Consider the following 19,831-nt stretch of genomic DNA (forward strand, 5'->3'; position numbering starts at 1 on the left):
AAAAAAACTAACAACCCAATTAAAAAATGGGCAAAAGATCTGAACAGACATTTTTCCAAAGAAGATATACAGATGGCCAACAAACTCATGAAAAGATAGTCAACATCACTAATTATTAGGGAAATGCAAATCAAAACTACAGTGAGATACCACTTCACACCCATCAGAATGGCTCATTGGGGCCGGCCCAGTGGCGCAGCGGTTAAGTTCGCACATTCCGCTTCTCGGCAGCCCGGGGTTCACCGGTTCGGATCCTGGGTGCGGACATGGCACCACTTGGCATGCCATGCTGTGGTAGGCATCCCACATATAAAGTAGAGGAAGATGGGCATGACGTTAGCTCAGGGCCAGGCTTCCTCAGCAAAAAGAGGAGGACTGGCAGTAGTTAGCTCAGGGCTAATCTTCCTCAAAAAAAAAAAAAAAAAAAAAGAATGGCTATAATTAACAAGACAAGAAATAATCAGGGTGGGAGAGGATGTGGAAAAAAGGGAACTCTCATAGACTGCTGGTGGGAATGCAAACTGATGCAGACACTATGGAAAATAGTATGGAGAGTCCTCAAGAAATTAAGACTAGAACTACCATATGATCCAGCTAATCCACTGCTGGGTATTTATCCAAACATAATGAAAACACAAACGCGTAAAGATATATGCACCCCTATGTTCACTGCGGCACTATTCACAATAGTCAAGACTTGCAAACCACCTAAGTGCCTACCAAGAGATGAATGGATAAAGATGTGGTATATACACACAACGGAATACGACTCAGCCATAAAAAAAGATGAACTCTTGCCATTTGCAACAATATGGATGGACCTTGAGGGTACTATGCTAAACAAAATAAGTTAGGGGGAGAAAGTCAAATACTGCATGATCTCACTCATAAATAGAATAAAGACAAAACAACAACAAATACATAGATACGGAGATTAGACTGGTGCTTACCAGAGGGAAAGAGGGGGAGGGATGAGAGGGAAAGGGGTGACTAGGCACGTGTGTATGGGGATGGATGGTAACTAGGCTTTGGGTGGTGAACTGATGTGATCTACACAGAAATCAAAATAAAATGATGTACACCTGAAATCTATATAATGTTATAAACCAATGTTACCTCAATTAAAAAAAGAAAAGGTATCTATGTCAGAGAGAGGCTGCGCTTTTAAGCAGGGTGGCCAAAGAAGGTCTTATTGAGAAAGTGACACTTGAATAAACATCTGAAGAGCTGAGCAAAAAAGCCATGCAGATTTTAGGGCATGGGCATTCTAGGCAAAGAAACAGAAAATATAAAAGCCCCAAATAGGGATCATGCCTGGAATGTTCCAGGCACAGCAGGGAAGCCAGTACGGCTGGAGCAGAGGAGAAAGGAGAAGAGTGTGAGAGGAGGTTGGAGCCATGTGGGTCCAGGTCACATGAAGCCTGGGTCGTGGAGACGACTTTGACCTTCGCTCTGCATCAAGGCAGGGAGCCAGTGGAGGGAGTCAACAGAAAACTGACACAACTTGTCTTATGAGTGGTTTGTTTTCTGTTTTGTTTTGTTTAAACTTGTTTATTTAATAAATTCATGAAAATGTGTTTATTCAACCTGCCAAGAGCATGGCTAATAATATCTACCTATTTGCGATTATGAATAATGGTGATTATGGGAGAAACATAATCAGGACTGCACAGCATAGAGGTGCGCTGCCAAGAACTAACCATTTAGATTGCCCAAGTCTTTCTTTCAGTTTGTGACAGCAACATACAAGCCTGCTGTAAAGAACAGCACTGCTGTTATACCAACTTGTGCCTATGCTTTAGTGGGAGCCATCTGGCTCTACGCTGAGAACAGACTGAAGTGACGCAAGGGCAGACAAGGAGACACGAGTTAGGAGGCCACTCCAACAATCCAGGCAAGATATGCTGGTGCCTTGACCCTGGGTGGTAGCAGTAGAGGTGGCGAGATGAGAAGAGGTGGGGAGAATCTGGTCCGGTTCTATTTTGCTCATGGACGTGGAGCAGGGGTCAGCAAGCTACAGTCCACGAGTCACATCTGACCCACTACCTGTTTCTGTAAGTAAAGTTTTATGGGAACACAGCCATGCTCATTTGCTTACATACCATCTATACTTGCTTTTGTGCCACAGCAGCAGAGAAGAATAGCTGTGGCAGAGACTGTACAGCCTTCAAAGCCTAAAATATTTACTATCTGGCCCTTTACACTGTGTTATTGACCTCCAATCTATAATATGAGGTAAAGAGAAGAGATAATGTTTTAGGTTTAAGTAACTAAAAAACATGAGTCGTCATTTATTGAGACAGGGTCCGAGGAGAAGATGAGATGTGAGGAAATATCAGGAGCCTGATTTTGGACATGTTAACTGAGAGATGCTTATCAGACGATGTATGAGTCTGAGGCTCGAGGAACAGGTCTGAGCTGGAGATATAAACTTAGAGTCATCAGATTCGAGTAGTAATTAAAGCCAAGAAACCAGATAAAATCAATAGGAGAATGAACCTAGATGGGGAGGATGAGAGTTCAAATATTGAGCCCTGGCACCCTAACATTCAGAAGTCAGGGAAATGAAAAAGACCCATACAGAGAACTAAGAAGGAACAGATAGAGAGAGGATGAAAACCAGGAAAGTGTGTTCTGGAAGGCCAAAGAAGAAAGTGTTTTAAGGAGAAGAGGGTGAAAGCCACAGCAAATGAAGCTGACAGGTCAGGTCAGACAGTGACTCAGCACAGAGCACAAGCGGCGTCACCTGACTGGAGCTGACTCAGCGGAGGGAGCAAGGGCAGGAGGAGGAGACAGCGCAGGCAACTCATTCCAGAAGGTTTGTTGTGAAGAAGTGCAGAGATTAGGATGGAAGCTAGCGGGGAAAAATGAGATCAAGAGAGTTTCTTTTCATTTATTCCCACGATGCGAGAAGGAACAGCATGTATAACGGCTGTTAAAAAAAAATAAGTTTTCCACTTGAGATGGAAAACCTGATGAAGGAGGAAAGAGACGGCAAGTGCTGGAGCAAAGGCTCTGAGTAGGTGAGAGGAGATGGGAACTAGGGCATAGACTTCAATAGGGCAGGGACAGCTCACGCATAACAAGAACTGGCCACACATACAGGCAGGCAGGTGGATGCAATGATGGGAGCTTAGGGAGGCTCCCTTCTGCCTGCATCTGTTTTCTCCATGAAATAGGAAGGCAGGCCACGATCTGAGAGTGCGCACGGAGAATGAGTTGTTGCAGATTGGAGGAAAAGGTATGAAATAGATTAGCAGAGTGGGAGAGTGAACCGGGGAATGTGGTATAAATTACCTGCTAGTATTGAGAGTCCACATGTGTTTGTGATCATGAATCTGAAATGAGACACATAAGCATCATTCTGGGTTTTTCTCTAGCCTTGTTCCACTGCATGAGACAAAGTAGCCAGGGTATAGGATTTAAGATCAGGATCATGGCATAACCAAGCAAATAAGACAAAGTGAGAGACAGAGGGAGGGAAGAGAGTGACAGAAATGACTGACTACAGAATTAAAGTAGGGTGAGGAGGGAAGTGAAGACGTGAAGGAAGGAGTGAAGAAAGTGAAAAAGTGATGGAATCAATGGATTGTAGCCCCCAGTGAACCTGAAAGAATACTGGATTTGGGCACAGAGTGGGTGAGCTAGAAAGGTAAGGTGGTAGTTAGTGATTGAGATTGAAAGGTCTAGAGTATGACCATGGCAGTTGAGTGGCTGAAGTCAGGAGAAAGACAAGGTCATTGGAGGAAAGGAGCTCAAGAAAGGAGAGGTCAGAGTCCTGGAAGGGTCATCTCTGTGGCTACTGAGGTCATGCTGAATCAAGACAGAAATGGTGTTGGAGAGAGACAGTGGACAGAATGAGGTAGGCTGAGTGGGTTCAGAGTACAGCTGCTACAAGGAAGGGACGCGGGGAGCAAATCCATGTGTTCTTAGGGAGGAGGAAAGATGGTCTCGAAGAGGAAATAAGAGAAGCAGAGGAAGAGCACAAACTAAGTAAGAGCACCAAGGGGAAGGGATGGTCACAGAGCAGGATTTTGTTGTTGACTGACCAAGAGAATTTCAGAATTGGGGGATAGGTGGAGATAGAGTCAGAAAGTTATAGTAACAAGTCACGTAGAGGATAAGAGATGAGGACCTGGGACTGGTGGCTGACATAAGCAGGGATAAGGGGCATACACAGATTATTCCTGGTGGTCCCAAAGAGACACCGTGCTGTAACCAGGAGTGCTGAGGGGCTTTCCAGGAGCAGGCAGAGTGCTGGGTCTCCTGCCTAACCTGTGCTGATACAGTGAGGTTTTAAGCTCCTCCCCACCCCACCAGCTATCTCCTGGACAATTTCCAGCATTCCAGTTGGGGCCTGATCATGGTGAGACAAGAAGCACTGTCAGTAGCTCTGTTTCTAAGGAAAAGGTGAATCCTGAGCTCTTCTCCTACAAGAAGACTGTCATAGCTTGTCAAAGAAGGTGTACAGAGAAGATATTTCAGGCAAAGGCATTGTTTATTACCAAATTGACATTTTGGCCTGAACCTCTCTCACTTTTATAATTAAGAGAATTCATTTATATTTACATGGGGAGGAGTCTACTCCTACCTAACAAGAGTTACAATAATAGAAACAGCAAATACTTTTAACTGACAAGTTATCCTAGATCAAGAAGACAGATTATCTGGGAGACGACTACAAGAGACTGCATTAAATGACTACAGAACGACCAGTCAGTCATATATTAAATTGTTAGATGACATGATGATCCACACAGGTCTCAATGCCCGCTTTTTCATAATTAGAATCTTAAGTAATTATAATAATTATTATGTTTGATAGAAAAGTTCAATTACAGGAAGGACAGATAACTTCAAACATATAGTATGAGTCAATATCATCATTTCCCAAAAAAAGATAGTTGTGGATATCAACCATGAGCTCATTAATTGCAAAGAAATAAACTTTTACAATAGTTAAATAATTGTCAATGAGACAGTTATAAAACATCACATCCAGTGAACTTTTATACTCCGAAAATTTAAAGAAAGAGTTCGACGCCAATGCAGAATAAAGACTAGGAAATCCCTAATTAGAGGCTTGTTATTTTGACCATTGTTTCAATCTTGCATTTTCAGATTATTTTACCTTAAAAGAAAAGCATCTACCAAACTCATAAAATCCTCAGAACCAAATTTAGTCTTAATCCCCTTGCCATCAGAGATAAGACCTGACTCAAAAAAAGGACAAAAGCTATATAAAGGAAAACAATTAGTTTTACCAGATTACTATCAAAATGAATAGATATTAACAAAACACACTGTATGACCTTAATCTTTAAACTACTGCTTGCAAGATTTTAAAAAGTTGCTTTCTAATTCATTTTATCCTGTTGTGGAAACATCACAACTGTAAGTTTAACAGAAAGCTAGATTGGAATTATAAACGTGTCCCAGGTATGAACATAAGGCTTACCTGATGCACCTATTGGGGAGGTAGCTGGGGTCATGTTGTGGACATTGAGACCAAGACTCTGGGAGGGGCCTGGGGCTGATGCTGCTATAGGAGGCCCTGGAGGGTTCTCCCTCTGGGGAGAGGTGAGTGGGGTGGTCGGCTGGGAGGTCTGTCCACCAGCAAGTCGTGCAAGGCGCCTCCGTCGGATCTACAACATGAGAGGAAAAGGACATTCTATAACTAAACAGCAGAAATACAATTCTGCCTAAGGATAACGACAACGTTATCAATGACCATCAATAACCACACTAGAGCTTAACAACTAAAGATGCCTTGAGAAAAAGTACTCATTCGAGACAAGTAATAACTCGGTGTACCAGTATTTTTACAAGCTACCACCTCACTTTTTAAAAACTGCATCTTAACTGCCTTCTCATCTGTTTAAATCACACCTCCTTGACTGATACTCTGAATTTACAATAAGCATACCACACTTTTAAACACAGGAAAGCCTGTTGTTATTTTAATAAAACTATATAACTTGGCCATTTTAAATAGGAGAAATTTAAAATAAATACCCAATTTAATTCAGTAAAACAATGAAAGTAAGAGTTACACTAAGACACAAATTTTACTATCACTTTCAAGAGCAAAAAGATTAGGTTGTTCTTATTTAATTTCGATGAAAATATAATCTACAACTTTTTCTTTATAATAATACCCCAAGTGATTACAAATTATCTACCACAAAATCCCAGTGGATCACAAAAATGTTTCCCCCACATATCTTTTTTTTGAGGAAGATTAGCCCTGAGCTAACATCTGCCGCCAATCCTCTTCTTTTTGCTGAAGAAGACTGGCCCTGAGCCAACATCCGTTCCCATCTTCCTCTATTTTATATGTGGGACACCTGCCACAGCATGGCTTGCCAAGCTGTGCATAGGTCCACAGCCGGGATCTGAACTGGTGAACCCAGGCCGCCGAAGCGGAACGTGTGAACTTAACTGCTGTGCCACTGGGCAGGGCCCTCTCCCACGTTTTGACAGCCATTAATTCATAACCAGTCAATAAACTCTCACTGACCACCTGCTGTCCCAGGCAGTGAGGATACAGAACAATTGTGATAAGGCTTCTGGCTCTAAGTCAGCATCAAAGAAGCAAACCAACTTGGCTGCTCGTATTCTTTCCATTACAAATAAGAAAGACGAAGAAGTTAAGTTCCAACAAATGCTAACGGGGACAGACCGCATCTGAATGAAGAATCTCATTCTAAAATTGCAGAAAATCTCCTCCTTCCCCTGTCCAGACAACAAGAACATCTTGATTCTTGACCCCAAAGTTCAGAAGCCCCGCTTTGTGGCCCTGCTGTAAATACATCTATCAATGAACTTAGACAAAATCCTGAAGTTGTTTTGCTGCTCATCTATCTACCTAACTCGACTAAATCTCTTAATGGAAAGGATTAGGTCTTATTTATTTAAGAAGCACTGATGTAGCACTTTAACTATCTTCCAGCAATGTTCTAAATACTTTACAAATATATACTTACTTAATCCTCATAATCCCCATTGAGGTAGGTACTTAGATTATCTCCATTTTATATATGAGCAAACTGAGGCACAGAGAGGTTAGATATCCTGCTTACTGAGTAAGTGGCAGAGCAGGAATCTGAACTCATGCAGTGTGGCTCTAACATCTGTGCTCCTCCCACTAAATCAACAGTCTGGGCATCTCTGGGGGTCTCCAAGACCCTTTCAGATGGTCTGTGAGGCCAAAACTATTTTTATAATAACACTAAGACATTTGCCTTTTTCACTCTTATTCTCTCACAAACGTCCAGTGGAGCTTTCCAGAGGCTACATGATGTGCAATGTTGCAACAGATTAAAGAGAGAAGTTAATACGAGAATCCAGCTGTCTTCTATTAAGTCAGACATTAAAAAGATTTGCAAAAGCGAAAACAATGTCACTCTTCTCACTCAATTTGTTTTGGAAAATGTACTTATTTTATTAAAAACATGTTATTTATATTAACATACAATGCCTATTATTTTTTAAAGAATTAATCAACATTTTTTTAAGTTTCTCAGTTTTCATTTCTAAGAAGTTAAGTATCAATAAATATAACCCACCTAAACAAAAGTTCTTTGGAATCCTCAATATTTTATAAGAGTGTAAGGGAGTCTTGAGATCAAAACCTTTGAGAACCAAGGCACTCCACCAGGCGGCCTCTCTCTTACTCATCTGTGGCTCCCTAAAATCTAGCACAGCACCTGGTCTGTACCAGGTGCTCCGTGCTCACGACCTGAACTGAACAGAGGGGAAAGGGAAAGTCATCACACATCATCCAAGGAGAATTGGTATTATGATGAAAAACTCACTGAAAGAAATTAATGAACTATTTCTTGCAACTCTTAACCGGGGTAGAGGCTGGAGGAAGTGGACCAAAAATTCCTACCCCCAATCTGTTCCCAACCCAATTACTCAAGGCAGAGACCCAGAATCCGTGTTTACTGCCTCCTCACTTCCTTTCATCTCCTCAAACACACACAACTTATCACCAAGTCCTATTCCTTCTACCTAAGTCCACCCTCGCCGCTCAGCGCGTCTGCCACCACCCTATTCAGGCCACCATCCTCTCTCACCAGGACCTCTGCAAGAGCTTCCTAACAGACCTACCTGTGTCCACTCTGGCCTGGTAGAGGCAGAGGCCCCATATTGCTTTCTTTAAACACTTCCAAAGTTCTAGATTTCTGAAATGCAAGTCAAAACCACAATGAGATAATACCTCACACCCATGAGGATGGCTACTATCAGGGAAACAGAAAATAGCAAGTGTTGGCAAGGGTGTGGAGAAACGGTACCCTCGTGCACTGTTGGGGGAAAGGTAAAATGGTGCAGCCACCGTGGAAAATAGTATGGTGGACCCTCAAAAAATTAAGTAGAATGACCACACGATCCAGTAACTCCACTCCTAGGTATTTACCCAAAAGAAGTGAAAGCAGGTATTTGTTCACCCGTGTTTACAGCAGCACTATTTGCAAGAGCCAAAAGGTGGAAGCAACCCAAGTAGCTATCAATGGATAAATGGATAAAATGTAGTCTATACATACAATGGAATATTACCCAGCCCTAAAATGGAAGGAAATTCTGACACATACTACAACATGCATGAACCCTGAGGACATTATACTAAGTGAAATAAGTCAGTCACAAAAAGACAAATACTGTATGATTCCACTATGAGATACCTAGACTAATCAAATTCAGAGAGACAGAGAATGGTGGTTGCCAAGGGCTGGAGAGAGCTTAAAAATCTAAGTATAGATAAAATTCTAAATGATAAGAAAGCATGTTATCATAGTTTCCCCTATAAGCCACTCTCCTCACAGCAATCACAATAGTTCTTTAAAAACACAAATCACTCTCCCCTGCGTAAACCCTTCACTGGCTTCCTACTAAGAATGAAAACCAAGTCCTCACCCGTGCTCTACAGAGCTCAGGGCCACCGCTCCACTCTCATGGGGTCCCATGCCAAGCAGGAGTCACACCGGCCTTCTGACAGTTCCTCCAGAAACTTATGCTGTATCTTATCTCTGGCCACTTGCAATTCCTTTAGCCTAGGAGCATTTTCTCTAATTCTTGGCGTAGCTGGTTCTTTCTCTTCCTTTTATTCTCAGCTTAAATGTCAGGAGGACTTCCCTGGCCACCGTATCTGGCACAGCCCTCCCCGCCACACTCATTTGATATTACAGCCCTCTCTTCACATCCTTAAGCACTCTTCACAGTCTGTAAATATCTATTTCTTACTTGATGTCTTACTTACTCCCTTTTTCCCTAAGAGAATGGAAGTTCCATGAGAAAACCATGTCTCTCTTGTTTACTGCTGTATTCCCAGCACTGAGCACAATACCAGGCATGTAACAACTCGGCACATACGGAGCGATGGGAGAAATTATACATGGAGTCCAGGGAGGCACAGCATTGAAGCCACACGCAGAATGGTTAACTGAACATTCAAAGCCCAGACAGTGTTTCAAACTTCCGATACTGAGTCCTCTTCAGATATTCATTCATTCAACAAACATTCATCAAGTACCACAGCAAAGTACCACAGTAAACAAAACAGTCCCTGCGTTCACAGAACTCAGCTTCTAGTGGACGCCAAAAGGTCAATAGCCAAACGAACAAAAATGATGCCAGGTGGTTATGAGAACTGTGAGAAAAATAAAGTCAGGGAGAGACAGCAGGGCATGCTGGGGGCAAGGCACCGCAATTTTTACCTAAGGTGGATGGAAAAGCCTCTTGTAAAGGGGGCATCTGAAAACACCTGATGGAAGAGAGGAAGCAAGCCACATGGGGATCTGGGGAGGCTGGTGGGACTGTGCTTGGCATGTTCAACAAAACCAGTGTGGCTGGAGCAGAATGAGTTGGGGGGAAGCAGAAGATGAGCTCAGAGGTGAGAAGGTGCCTCAAGGGCCACTGTAAAAGCACTGGCTCTGGGAAGCCACCAGGGGGCTGTGATCAGAAAAGTGACATGATTTGACTTACAGTTCTAAGTTACTATTTTGGCGTTATGGAGGATAAATTGTAGGGGAGAAAGGGAGCAGGCAGAGGGACTATTTGGGAGGCTGCTGCAATAATCTAGGGGCGGATGGACGATGACTTGCACTAGGGTGGGTAGCCATGAAGATCATGGTAAGTATATTGGTAAGTACATATGAGGTATATTCTGAAAGTAGAGCTCAAGCTTACAGGATGTGCTGATGGATGAGATGAAGAGTAAGACACAATCAGGGGAGGTAAAGATGTCACCGAAGTCTTGGGCTTAAGCAATTTATCAGATCAGTATACTGAGAAGAAGAAGACAGTAAGAACGGAGGGGGAGAGAGATAAAAAATTCTTTTAGCTACATGATTATTAAACGTATTATACATGTATGATACATGATTATGAAACAGATGGAGCTCTCAAGTAGATATATGATCTGATACGCAGGACAGCGGGCAGATCAGCACGACAATTTGAGAGCTATCAGCTTCCAGATGGCATTTAAAGCCATGAGATGAAGTGAGACCACCTAGGTAGTGAGTGTAGACAGAGATTAAGCCAGTCTGAGGATGAAGCCTTACAAATACTAACAATCGAAGATGGCGAGATGAGGTGAAACCAATAAAGGAGACTGAGAAAGTGGTGTCAAGAGACCTCGAAAGCTAGTTCTCCGGGAGAAGTGTGACTGGCTTCCTAGAAACCAAACAGTATTTCAAGAAAGAGTGATTAATATACTCTATTTATAGGTTGAGTAACATGAAGACTGAGAGTTGACCATCGGATGTGGCAATGAGGTGGTAGTTGAAGAAACTTGTCAAGAGCTATTTTGATGGAATATTGGGGATGAAAGTTTGATTGAAGTGGGTCCAAGGAAGAACAGGAGGAAAAAAGTAGAAACAGAAAGTACAGCCTTCTGAGGATTTCTACCATTAAAAAAGAGTAGATAAATGGCGGGGGCGGGGGGGGGGGGGGGGGGTCTAGGGAAAGCAGGGCCAAGAGTGGTTATTTGCTTGTTTGTTTTTAAAGATAGGAGAGGGGGCCGGCTCCGTGGCCGAGTGGTTAAGTTCAAGCACTCCACTGCGGCGGCCCAGGGTTCGGATCCTGGGCGCGGACATGGCACCACTCATCAGGCCACGTTGAGGCGGTGTCCCACATTGCACAACTAGAAGGACATGCAACTAAGATATACAACTGTGTACGGGGGGGTTTCGGGAGATAAAACAGGGAAAAAAAAAAAGATTGGCAACAGTTGTTTGCCCAGGCGCCAATCTTTAAAAAAAAAATTAAAAAAAAAATAAAGATGGGAGAGGACAGCATGGCTGCATGCTGATAGGGACATGTGGTGATGCAGAAGAGAGAAAGGACAACACTAGATGTGACAGTGGGAGCTGGCAGAAGCGTTCCTCTGATTGCCTTTATTTTCAGTGAAATGGGAAACAACGGCATCAGCTGAGAGTGTAGAAAGAGGAGTTAGGGGTTCAAAGAGAGAAGAGAAGGTATAAAGTATTGACCTAGAAGAGTGAGAGAATGAATGTACTAAGGAAGTAAAGTAGAACTCCTGGGCAGCACTAAGCAAGCTCATGACCACTTGAGACTGGTGGTCATGAATTCAAAATGAACCAATGAAACCACTCACGATGGTGGTATATCTGTCTCCAGCCACAAATGGCTTCATGAGCGCAGAGTGGGCAGAAGGCTGGGTTTACCCCAGGTGTGGCTTTGCCAGGCAAGCAGGTTAGCGGGAGAGAGGGATAAGGGAGTTGCGGGGTACGCACAGGAATGATTATGATGAAGGTCCAGAGGCCGCTCTGCTAAGAAGCGAAGTAAGTAAGGACACGCACCGAGTGCAGACAGACGGGCTGGAGATCCCAGCGGGGTTGCATTTAAGAAGCAATAAGAAATGTGGTTTAGTAGAGTGAAGTGGACCTAAGATCAGTCAGAAACCCTGCATGCTGGGGCCCCATAGTCTGGCTGTGCTTGCTGTGACGTTGGGTAACACACTTGACTCCTCAGAGGCACTGTTTACTCAGCTACAAAATAAGGATAGTAAATTCAGCCCTAATAGCTTTCACGGGTAGTTGTTAGAATTAAATGTGATGGTATATGTAAAAGTACTTGAAGAACTATGGGTAAAGATAAATTAATCGTGTATATTCCTACACTGGAATCTAGAGAGCAATCAAACGAACGAACCTGTGCTTTTTGCAACCACCTGGCAGACTCACAAATATTGAGCAAAAGAGGCCAGATGTAGAAAAGCACAGATTGCATGATTCCATTTACATGAAGTTCAAAAGTAAGAATAACTAAACCATAACATTAACCAGGAATAGTGCTTCCCTTGGCGGGAGGGGTGGGGTGCAGGGAAGATGACTGAGGGGGCACGAGCAGGCTTCGAGGGTGCTGGTAACGGTCTTTATTTTTTCTTTTTAACTGGATGCTAGTTTCACAGCTGTGTCCACTTTATGAAAACTCATCAGGTTGTATACTCACAATTATGGGTAGTGAGTTCACTTTATTATTCTTCATAATTTATAGCTTAGTCTATGTTTCAAATAGGATGTAATTTTAAAAATAACATTATTACTTCTTATCTTTCAAGGCACCATCAGAAATGCTACATTCTTTATGAAGAGTCTATGATTTTTTTAATTTAGTGTAAATTAAAAGGCCTTACACAAACACTGCTTACTACCTGATACTGAAATTAAGGCAGTACTTTAGTTTTTTAAAATGTGTTTGTGTACACACACCTATACAACAGAACATCTGATGAAGGGAGACTTTAAACTGTCAGAGAAAACAGCTTTTGGGGATTTGCTGGAAGTTAAGTTTCATTACCTTAAAGGCAGCTAAATTCAGGAACCCATGCTTGATTTCAAAATCAAATTCAGCCTTTACTACTTACGACCTAGGTAGGCTCAAGATAAGTCACTTTTAACCTCTCTGTGCTTGTTTCCAAATCTGTCCAACGAGGATAACAAGAGCACAGCCATCCCTCAGTATCCGAGAGGGACTGGTTCCAGGATCCCCCATGGATATCAAAATCCGCAGACACTCAGGTCCGGTAGCTGGCCCTCCGTATCCGCAGATGCGGGTCTGATGGGCATGGAGGGCTCACTGTACCTTCCCCATAGAGTTGTGAGAAAACCACCACCCTTGCCCTGTTCTCCACTTCATTCTTCTTCATGGCTCTTGCCTGACCTACTACATATGAGATGTTTATTTGTGTACTGCTTATTCACCACTACCATCCCCACGTTTCTTTTTTTTTTGGAAGATTAGCCCTGAGCTAACTACTGCCAATCTTCTTCTTTTTGCTGAGGAACACTGGCCCTGAGCTAACATCCATGCCCATCTTCCTCTATTTTATATGTGGGACGCCCACCACAGCATGGTTTTTTGCCAAGTGGTGCCATGTCCAGACCCGAGATCCCGAACCCGAGAACCCTGGACTGCCAAGAATTGGAACGTGTGAACTTAACCGCTGTGCCACCAGGCCACTCCCCCCACACCCTACGTTTCTTAAGGCAAGGATTTTCTCAGATGTCTCACTGTGCCTAAAAGAGTGCCTGGCACATAGTGGGTGCTCTTTAAATATCTGCTGAATGAATGAAAGAATAAAAGAAAAATACTAGAAAATGCATTGCACAAAAAATTTACTGTTTAAGGAATAATATTATCAGTGTTACCTTTGAAAAAGCACACATTGTTTTTGGAAAAAATATGAAGCCACTTTAAATCCGGGTGCCAAGTTCAGGCTGAGATGTTAAATTCAGATGTTCTCCTCAGTGAGATAAACATAGAATAAATGGCCTGACTCACTGCAACACGGGCTTGAAGGAAGGAAGTTTTCCAAGAAGAAAGATTTCCACTGTGCTGGTATTCCCCCATCCCCGCCCCCACCCACACCCCTCCACAAATACAGGTTTAAAAAATAGAATGAAGAATCTAGACTTTGTGAAATATACTGTGCGCTATCAAGGGAGCCGGCGGAGTGGAGTAAGGGACAGAGGCAGGTCCACACGGGACAGGAACTGGCGGGAGGTGACCAGTAGAACCTGTGCTGATGCCCTATCTTAAAGACCTGTGGAACAGAGCAGCAGCAGCAGCGAGCGCTCTGGGCTCTGGGCTGCCCCTGGCAGCGCTCCCAGCAGAGGACCACGGCCTTCAGTGGACTGGCCACCTCTACAATGGTGGTGGCTTTGAGCAGTTTAGCAACCCGAGGACCCTGGGAGTATCTGGACAGGAGACTCCCAAGACAATGGCTTTGAGCAACTGCATGGATGAAGGCCTCTCTAATTAATTTGGCTCTTAAGAGATGTGACCTCACTTTTGTCACAAACAGAACATATGAAACACAAACTAAAAATAGTCCCAACACACCAAAATATTATTAAACTTTTTTCTCTTTGCTTAATCTACTTGTTTACACTAAGCATGGAGGACTGATATAATCTCTTTTAGGTTAAACAAAAGTCCTTTTTAAAAGAATTCTGTTTTCCCAGATGTCACAGAGGGAAAACATCAAAAGCATAAAAAAGGAACTTCCAATTCCTCAACTTACGTCCTAAACCACAACTCAGACCCAAACATACTGACCGTGACATCTCATTCCTCGAGTTTCTCTTGTCTTGATTGTTTCAGTTCTGATTTCACAAATGACATTAAAACACGGCTTCCCCCAAAACTGCTGTATCCTGATGCATTTCCTCCCCTCACGTTCCTGAGGAACTAAAAATAGGTTCAAAACGGCTACTGTTCAAAACAGCAAGGGCACTGTGGCGACAGGAGGCAGAAACGACGACAGGGTGGGCCGAACTGTTCCTCTTATTTTTAGCAGTTTGTAGGGGGAAAATAAATCCAAAAAGCACTGTTTTAAATTTAGTAAAGATGTCATTCTACAAAAGCATTTTACTTTTCCACTCAAAAAAATTAAATTCCAACAGGAAAAAAAACACTTTCAAATATTTACTCTTTGGGATGGTCTGCTCCTAGAGATATCTCCTATTTTGATTATTACTGTGGGTTTTATTTTCTTTTTTTAACAGCTGGTCATATTTAAAACATAAAATGCTACAACAATTTCACCATATGCCTATATCTAAGCCCAACAATATATCTCAAATAAATGCATTCAAATCTGAACACCACAGCTCTGTGATCTAAAATTCACCAGTTTCCTTTTAAAAATTCACAATTTGGGGGCCAGCCCAGTGGCACAGTAGTTAAGAGCACATGTTCCACTTTGGCGGCCTGGGGTTCACCAGTTCAGATCCCAGGTGAGGACATACGCACTGCTCGTCCAGCCATGCTGTGGCAGGCATCCCACATATAAAGTAGAGGAAGATGGGCATGGATGTTAGCTCAGGGCCAGTCTTCCTCTGCAAGAACAGGAGGATTGGCAGCAGATGTTAGCTCAGGGCTAATCTTCCTCAAAAAAAAATTTAAAAAAATAAAAATTCACCATTTTAAACTCATCTTCACTCAAAAGCTCCAAAAGTTTTGTCACTTAAATCCCCCTCTCATTTTAAAGAATATATTAAATTGAGTCTACTACTGTCACCCTATATACGTGAGGCCACAAATGTGGAAAAATGCTTTTTCCTTTAATCTTAACATTATAGCAAGAAGTGACAAATGCTCCTTCAAAGATTTCAACTGAACACAGTGTCTCCTCACTTCTCAACACAACCCCACTGCCTCCTCTCCTGCAAAAAGGGAGCAAATCCAGTGCTCAGACAATAAAGTTGTGTAGGTAAGTCACTGACAGCTACTTCAGGGGGCTGCTGGAAACCCTGAGACAAGAGAATAATTTATAATAATATGATTAACACTTACTTAGCCCTTATTACATGCCAGATGCTGTTCTAAGGGGTTCATGTATGTAAACTTAGTTAATAACTCAAAGAGATCAGTACATTTATTTTCACATTTACAGATGAGGAAACCAAACTCAGAGAGGTTAAGTGACTTGCTCAAAGTGGCACAGCTAGGAAGTGAAAGAGCATATGTGAACCTCAACAGTGTAACCCCAGAGTGCACAATCTTCACCACATCCCACTGATCTTTGCAGAAGAAAATTCCTTCTGAAGCTGCAGCGACTTGCAGATAGAGGCAGCCTTACTACCCTGATGACAAAGAGCCTGTCCACTATTAGTTATGAACAAATGAATGTGCATATAGAATGTTAGTATTTCAGCCAATGTAGTCATGCTCTAATCACAACAGAATACTAGTAAACTCCCTCTTTGATGAGTGTGTATACTGAAATAAAGAATATTTTCATTTTCTGGTTCAAAGTATATAGAGTACAAGTTAAAAAAAACCCCAAAAAAAAGACACTTTATGAACATAATCTTCCGCAAAAAGTTCAGTCCTTTGTTAGTTCACTAAGTGCCTATTTTGCACCAGGCATCATAGCAAGCACTAAAGATAAGTCAACACTCAAGTCATAATCCCTAGCCTCAAGGATTTCCAGATCCACTGGGGAAAGACATAGAAGAAAATCAACAATTGTGACACAGTACGATAAAGTCTGCACAAGACAGAATGAGAGCAGAAAAGACCCAAAGGAGGGGACTGCAACTCAGCCTGGGACATCTGTTATCACTTCATAGGGAGGATACATACACACACACACACACGCACACGCACACTACATACATAATACATACATAAGTAGGGAGCTTAGGAATGCTAGGTCTTTAAAAGAAAGCAATGTGTTTTGCAATCACTTCGATACGTCCTGCTCTCAAAAGGAGGTATATCTTTATGTTATATGTATTTTACCTGAGTTGAAAAAAGCAGGCTGCAAAAGAGCACACACAGTGATTCCACTTGGGTACATATACATTACAATGGACAGTACTATTAGTGCAAATTATACATAAATGAAAATGGCAATTATACATAATACCTGTTTTCCCCCATCTTTCTTCTCCTTTCACACAATTTCTGGTGAAATGAATGAAACTATTACTATTGCCAACCATGTCTATAAAAGACAAAAACCTTCAGATGAAAGTACAGCCCTGCTCCCTATCATCCATACTCCAAGACCCAGGAGGACAAAACAGCCTCTCCAGGGGACACTGCCAATCGTCGAGGCAAAGGGAGAGAGGCTGGCACGCTGCGCACTGGCCCAGAAGTGAGCCATTCACTTCTGCTCACATTTCATCGGCCAAAACAAGCCACGTGGCCATACCCACAGCCAGTGGGGCGGAGACGATAACCTTCCCAGGAAGGGGCAGTGAATATTTGAACAATAATACAGTTTAGCGCAGTAGAGTCGCTTTTTCTTCAAGACACACCTGGATGTGAGGGGTCACTCACGGTCCTGCTGCCTCCTCCTCCCCTCGCACACTTCTCCCCAAGGTAACTGCCCGGCCTCCTCTCCTTCAGGTCCCTGCTCAAATGGTATCTTCTCAGCGAGGCCTTCCCTGAGCACCTCCCATTTCCCATCTCTTTCCCATTTCCACTTCTCTGTACTTTCAACAGTCCAGCCAAAACTCACAAGTACGTGTATGTGTGCACGTACAAACGTATACACACATACACTTAGACACCGAGAGAGATGAAATGAATGGGGCAAAATTAGGTAACACCGACAACTGATGAATTCAGGCAATTCTATCAAACTTTCTGCAGATTTGAAAATTTTCAAAATAAAAAGTTGAGGGGAAAATTAGATCCCCCAGCACGGCCTGTGTTTTCTCCAGCTGTGTTCAGCTGCACACACTAAGCATGAAGCTGGAGTGGCCAGAGTTGCCAAATGAGTAGGAGGAAGTGAGAAAGAGGCCAGGTAAGGCAGTACATACAGGGGTGATGATAAAGAAGCAGAAACCCAAGACAAAGGCGGCCCCAGCAGCACTTCCAGGTGCTGCTAGGGTTCCAGTCTCTGCCTGTGACCCAGCCATCTTTCTGTCCCTGGGTTCAGAAAGAGGAATGCTGTACCTTTAAAATAAATCCCATTTTTTGCTTACGCTGGCTAAGTTGTTCTTTACTTTCTGTGTGTACGTTTATAAATGCTTCAATTCCTCAGAGACGCTGTCAGCAGTCTAATTGTGCACCGAGCATCACCTCTTTTTTTTCACCAATAGGTTTTCAGGATTCAAATTCACTCACACTGTCTACTAAAGTCATGAGTGAAGCCTCCCAGAGAGTAATTTTGAAAATCGAGCAACATGCAAATTCTTACACTGTGCATGTTACCTGACTGCAGTTTCTTCTTCAGGACTGGCAGGAGTCAGCCAGGTGAAGGGACAAAGGGCGTCGGCATGGACAGGGAGGTTTTGGGGGAGAACACAGTGTTTAGGGAGCTCTGGGCTGTCTGATAAGGATGAGAGTGTACGGCCGCAGCAAGACAAAAGGCAGGAAAGAGGCTGGGACAAGCTCACGGTGAGCTCTGAAGGCCATCCCAGGACTGAGCTTTTTCACAAAGGCTGGGAGGCGATTCTGAAGGACTTGAGCAGGGGAGTAACTAAGCCAGATTTATCTTTTAAAACAAATCACTCCAGCTGCTATGTGGGGAAGGGACTGGGGTGGGACAAAGCCAGCCTGGGCAAGGGGGACCGTTCTAGGGAAATTAAATGTGCACAATCAACACAACTTGGTCATTATTTACAAGTGAGACGTGAGGAAGAGTGGAGAGTTCAGATTTCAGGACAGGATACCTAAATGGATGGCAAAATTCTCGAAAATTGAGAATACAGAAGAAGGAGATTTTAAGAAGAGTTATGATTAGACTACTGAGTATGAACTGCCTGGAAGAATATCCAAATAAAAACGTCTTCTGGGCAGTTGACGTTTGTTTTATGTATGCCTACCATCTCCTTGTTCTAGCAAGGATGGAAAGTGATTAACAAAAAACACATAAAATACATTTTAATTTAATTGTATTAAGATCAAATAGATAGGGAAATTAGGACAGAAATAAAATGATGAGAGGAGAAATAAGATAAAGCTAGAAGTAAGATGTGTACACATTACACATGTACATCCACACAGTATGTGAGTGACAACACACATCACATACCAAAATACGCCTCAGAGAGAGCCGTTTCACAGGGGCCCAAATGAGGAGATCCACGCCTCACCTTTGCTCGTGTGACCTGATTTAAGGACAGATTTTACAGTACCTAGGGCGGGGTTCAAAACCTGAGGGTCATGAGGGTCTCTGGTTTTCATAGGATTTTCAAAGAGGTCCCTATCTTTAAAAAGATTAAAAACCACCCTCTCACGGAAGGGATGGGCTGCCTATCCTTCACTCAATGCCCCATAAAAACACGCTCCCAACGTAACTCTTGATAAGCACTGAGCTGCAGCGAGTTTTGGTGGCTCTCCAATGATAGCCCAAAGCAGAGCTACGTGTACAAGTACAGCAGGCAGAGAAGCCATGTGCCTACATGGTCCACCGGGCTGGGGCCGCTGGGGATCTGGGTCTGGACCTCACACAGCAGATATGCACTGGCGAGAGGATTTGGGAGTCACCAGTATTTACATGGTAGAAACCTCTAGGGGCCAAGAGGGCAGAATGTTGTTATCTAGTACACACCCATCTGCTGAGCACTTCAGAACTGAGCATGGACCACAGGAGGCAGTAAATAAGTGTCAGGAGAATAAATAAAGTGAATACCCAAGAACAGGGTATTTATTCATTCATTCATTCATTCATTCATCATTCAACAAATGCACCTTGAGGGTAGGGAATAATAGGAGAATCAAGAATAGAATCCTGAGGGGCTGGCCCTGTGGGCTAGTGGTTAAGCTCAGCACGCTCCACTTCGACAGCCCGGGTTCGGGTCCTGGGTGTGGACCTACACCACTGTCAGCAGCCATGCTG

The 19,831-nt window shown here is 43.1% G+C and overlaps 1 protein-coding gene across 5 annotated transcripts in view; it reads right to left on the reverse strand.

Moving 5' to 3' along the window:
* UBE4B (ubiquitination factor E4B) overlaps positions 1-19,831 on the reverse strand; it is a 122,278-nt gene that overhangs the window by 81,199 nt on the left and 21,248 nt on the right. For 4 of the 5 annotated variants that reach the window (XM_046661000.1, XM_046660998.1, XM_046660997.1 and 1 more), the window contains exon 2: positions 5,459-5,645. In XM_046661000.1, coding sequence (XP_046516956.1) covers positions 5,459-5,645 — 187 coding nt within the window. Of the gene's footprint in view, positions 1-5,458; positions 5,646-7,568; positions 7,698-19,831 lie in introns of those variants that run through there. The other variant, XM_046660999.1, reaches the window with a different exon arrangement.

This window comes from Equus quagga, chromosome 5 (genome assembly GCF_021613505.1).
Source record: "Equus quagga isolate Etosha38 chromosome 5, UCLA_HA_Equagga_1.0, whole genome shotgun sequence".
NCBI lineage: Eukaryota > Metazoa > Chordata > Mammalia > Perissodactyla > Equidae > Equus > Equus quagga.